This window comes from Engystomops pustulosus, chromosome 2, assembly GCF_040894005.1.
Source record: "Engystomops pustulosus chromosome 2, aEngPut4.maternal, whole genome shotgun sequence".
Taxonomy (NCBI): Eukaryota; Metazoa; Chordata; class Amphibia; order Anura; family Leptodactylidae; genus Engystomops; species Engystomops pustulosus.
Window position 1 is genome coordinate 107,030,138 of NC_092412.1, and position 4,147 is coordinate 107,034,284.

At 41.5% G+C, this 4,147-nt stretch overlaps 1 protein-coding gene across 1 annotated transcript; it reads right to left on the reverse strand.

The window, feature by feature from the left end:
- Window positions 1-4,147, reverse strand: DPH3 (diphthamide biosynthesis 3). Its single transcript, XM_072135897.1, has 3 exons — window positions 3,841-4,147; window positions 601-675; window positions 1-416 (listed from the first exon to the last, which is right to left on the reverse strand). The coding sequence occupies exons 1-3, from the start codon at window positions 3,946-3,948 to the stop codon at window positions 348-350; spliced, it is 252 nt and encodes an 83-aa protein (XP_071991998.1). The 5' UTR covers window positions 3,949-4,147; the 3' UTR covers window positions 1-347.

Here is a 4,147-nt window from a genome sequence, read left to right on the forward strand (position 1 = left end):
TTTCCTTAAAAATATATTTTTATTAAAATAAATATAAAATATAACCTGTCTATATCAGCAGGTTTGTAACGCAGTATATAAATGTAAACCCTAACCAAGCATAGGAAGCCTCAGATACCGTCCTCTTATAGTGTAGCAGTCCTCTAAGTCATAACCAGCCTTATACCATGTTCAGGCATCAGAGCATTACAAGATGCTGGGAAATTCCCATTGGGAAATGCAACCATTAACGTAAAAGCCTTTAAAACAAAAAATATGTTTTTAAATAAAAATCCCTCTTCTGACGTCCAGCAGCTTATGGTGTCACTTAGGCGGGAATGACTTGGTTTCTGATTTGATGCGGGAGGTCAGGACTTCAAGAGCTCCTTTGTGCTGGATGTAGGTTCAGGGACAACCTCTCCTTTCATAAATTCATCCTGTAATAGATGATAGCATTACATTCAAAAAACAGATTATCCTACAATTTTCAGTAAAAAAGATGGCTTCTTGTCAAGACAAGTTGTTTTACAAAATATTTCTTTCTATCACCATGCACTTTTACAACAGTCTCCCTTCTGAGCCCCATTATTACAATGTGGTGATAATGTGCCCGGTGCTCACCTTGTCATAGATAACCCTCACGATTAACGAGCAGCTCGGACAAGTAGCAACTTCTTCTCCGTTTTCCAGGTCTTCCTAAAAAACAATATAATCAAAGAGGTCATTAACATAGCATGGAGAAATTCCATTCAGTTTTTCATGATATACAAGCAGTCTGAACAGTACCAGGACTATCACAAAGGGCAAAGAGCGTTGTCAGAAGTCACTATGTGGATGGTCGCGGATATTGGGGGTGAATAGCAATTTAGTGGGGCGAGTTTACTCAGAACTTTGCACGTTCTTTTAGGTGTAAACGGCTTGCACAGGTATTTAAGAAGTGTCTGCGCCGCTATTGTGTCACGCAAGACCATTTTGTGGCGCAGCTGCACTAGCCACCATGCAACATAGATAAGGGGGCATTCTGGTGTGCAGTCGGACCGTGCGCCGGATTTAACATGCAAAGTATGTCGCCAGGCCTATGTTAAAGGAGCACCACAAAAAAAGTTGGTGAACTCTGTCGGGCCAGCGCAGGGAAGCGACAGATTCATGATTCTTAATGAGTCTGGCGCACCGAGCAATATTCACAGGCAGAGCACTTTTAGTGGTTTTCCACATTCTTAGTAAATGAGGCCAATGTCACACTGAGGAACATGTACCATGTTTGACCCTCAGTTTTTTGGCACCAAGGCATGTAAAAAGACAACCTTCCATCCCTCTCCCCGGGTCTATTTTCTATAGCCTCCTCTGGAGTCTATACCTGGAATCTCCACCGGGTCTGACTTGAAGATTGCTTTCCAGCGCTCGTACTCCGTGCAAGAAATACTGAGAGGCCCCCATGTGCAGTGTATATGAATATATTCTACCCCCCTTGCTCCCCAATTTTTTTTTTTTTTTTTAAAGTAAACCTAAAACACAGGTTTCATGGATGAAAGGATCTAAAGTAACAAACGCAACACAGAAACTCTACTACTCAGCACGCCGCACCCTAGATTCTGAAAGGTTGTGATATTGATGATTGCCAGTTGTGAGTGACCTTTTAACCCCTTAATGACATTCGCATCAGCTTTTAATAGTGGTTGTTAAAAGTACTTCATTTGATGAAGTATCGCAAAAAGATTGCCGGAACTGACGTCCTGCCGCAGCGGCTGGGCTGTGTTGTCACCTTGAATCGAAAAAGCTCAAATCCCAGGGGTTTAACCCCATAGAGTGAGCTCCCTTAGCCACCCATCAGCACCCTGTGGCTGCAATCACTGGATGCTGATGGTGTCGCAAGGCAGCAGTAAACGCCCACATTTTGTTGTGCCACACCTGTACCAACCCAACAAAACTGTAATAGTAATTATCCCTTATAGCAAAAACCAACACCCTAACTGACTTTTTTATTCACTCATCACACAAGAAATTGTATTAACCCCTTAAGGACCTCGCTCTTTTTTGTTTTTTCACTCCCCACAAATGAAAAATCTATTACTTTTTTTTTGCATGTAAAAAGCTCTGTAACGGCTTGTTCTCTGCATAACAAATTGCACTTCATAGTGATGGTATTTAATATTCCATGGCGTGTACTGGGATGCTGGAAAAAAAAAATCCAAATGCAGTGAAATTGGTGAAAAAAAAAAAACCTATTTACTGCGTTTTCTTGTGGGGTTGGAATTTACAGCTTTCACTGTGCGCCACAAATGACATGTCTACTTTGGGTATTCTTTGGGTCGCTGCAATCATGCGGATACCAAATTTGTATAGGTTTTATATAGCTGTGGGTGGTATCTTTTTTTGCGACTTTTGATGAAGTTTTCAATGCTATCATTTTCAGGACTGTATGACCTTTTGATCACTTTATTTTTTTTATTTTTTCAAACTGAAAAAAGTGCCACTTTCGCCTTTGGGGGCTATTTTCCATTACAGGGTTAAAAACAGCGAAAAACGTTATTATAATTTGATAGATCATGTATTTTCAGATGTGGCGCTACCTACTGTGTTTGTGATTTTTACTGTTTATATTTATATCAGTTCTAGGGAAAGGCGGGTGATTTGAATTTTTTAGGGGGGGGGGGGGTGTTTATAATTTTTTTTTTAACTTTTTTTTAAACTTTTACTATTTTTTAGACTCCCTAGGGTACTTTAACCCTAGGTTGCCTGCTTGATCCTATCATGTATGGCAGTATATGGGGATTTACTGTTAGCACATAGCACAATTAGCACATAGTAATGAATGGGTGAAATTACCGCTCCCCGATGACGTCACGGGGAGAGACGCCGAAGACCCATTTGCGGGTGTTACCTGCAAGTCTTTGCTGCAATATGCAGCAGACTTACCAGCTATGGAGAGGCCGTGACGTGATATTACGTTACAGGTCAGGAAAGGGTTAATCAAAAAAAAAAAAAAAAAAAAAAAAAAAAAAAAAAAAAAAAAAAGAGACAGACAAACTTAAAGGAAATCTACCACCAGGATGAAAGATTGTAAACCAAGTACTCTTACATACTGGTGTTTGCCCTCTCTGGAAGGATTTTCTTCTTTTAACTTCTTAGGACCTTGTTTTTAAGAAAAAAAGGTTTTAACTATTATGCAAATTAACCTGACAGACTCCAGGCTCCATAGATGTCAATGCAGCCTGGAGCCCATCAGGTTGATTTGCATAATTTTAAAAGCCAGGGCATAAGAAGCTAAAAGAAGATCAGATCCTGTCAGAGGGGACACAGACCAGCATGTAAGTGTGCTTGGTTTATAATCCTTCAATCTGGTGTAAATGTCCTTTAAAGGGGATTTCCCAACAAACACAAGTTAGACAGAAATTGCTGAGCGCCTCGCTCACTGTCCCAGTAAATATTACATTTTGTCCCCGAAAAAAAGCAAGACCTCATAGAGCTGTAAAAGAACGCATTGATGAAATAAACTGGAAAAAGGCCACTAACGCAGAGGAAAGGTTTTAAGGGGTTAAAAGTAAATTTAAATTTTTCAATCATCAGCCGCCACACAAGCGCCAGCGTAGGATAGATTCCCCACAACTGACCTGACCTGTTATATTGGGGGCTCCCCAGATTAATCTCAATAAATCTCAGCGTTTTAGTAAACTGCATCCTGTATGGTAATTAAAAGGTTAAAACGATAAGAAATACGGTAGTTCACAACAACCTCTGACCACAAAGAAGTGACCCTGACTACATGTGACCTCACCATACAAATGACGTCATCACTTTCCTGCAGTACATTATAAGTTACGTCATATGACTCCTCAGCTGACCTCAGACACAGCACTGTACCTTGGTAATGGCGAATCTATCTCCGCACGGACAAGGGTAAAAATAGGTCTCCGTGTCCTCATCGTACTCAAAGTCCTCGATTTCCACCTCGTCATGATACACTGCCATGGCTCCGCTCACTGCCTGTCACCCGTCCACCAGCAGCGTGCTCTCCAGAGCGTACGTCACTGCCCGGCACCAGTGCGCTGCGTCACTTCCGATTAGCGTTCGGCCATGTTTGTTTCTGGCAACAGCTGCTTATACACTGAATACACCGGGGCGGAGGAGCTCAGCCTTCTCACTGCCATAGGTCAGGCTCGTCATCTAC

Excerpts from the sequence above, each read along its gene's own strand:
- DPH3 (XM_072135897.1), bottom strand. The coding sequence starts at position 3,948 with ATGGCAGTGTATCATGACGAGGTGGAAATCGAGGACTTTGAGTACGAT. Across the intron at positions 676-3,840 it reads ATAGATTCGCCATTACCAAG|GAAGACCTGGAAAACGGAGA; the intron begins GTACAGTGCTGT and ends ATTGTTTTTTAG. Across the intron at positions 417-600 it reads TGAGGGTTATCTATGACAAG|GATGAATTTATGAAAGGAGA; the intron begins GTGAGCACCGGG and ends CATCTATTACAG.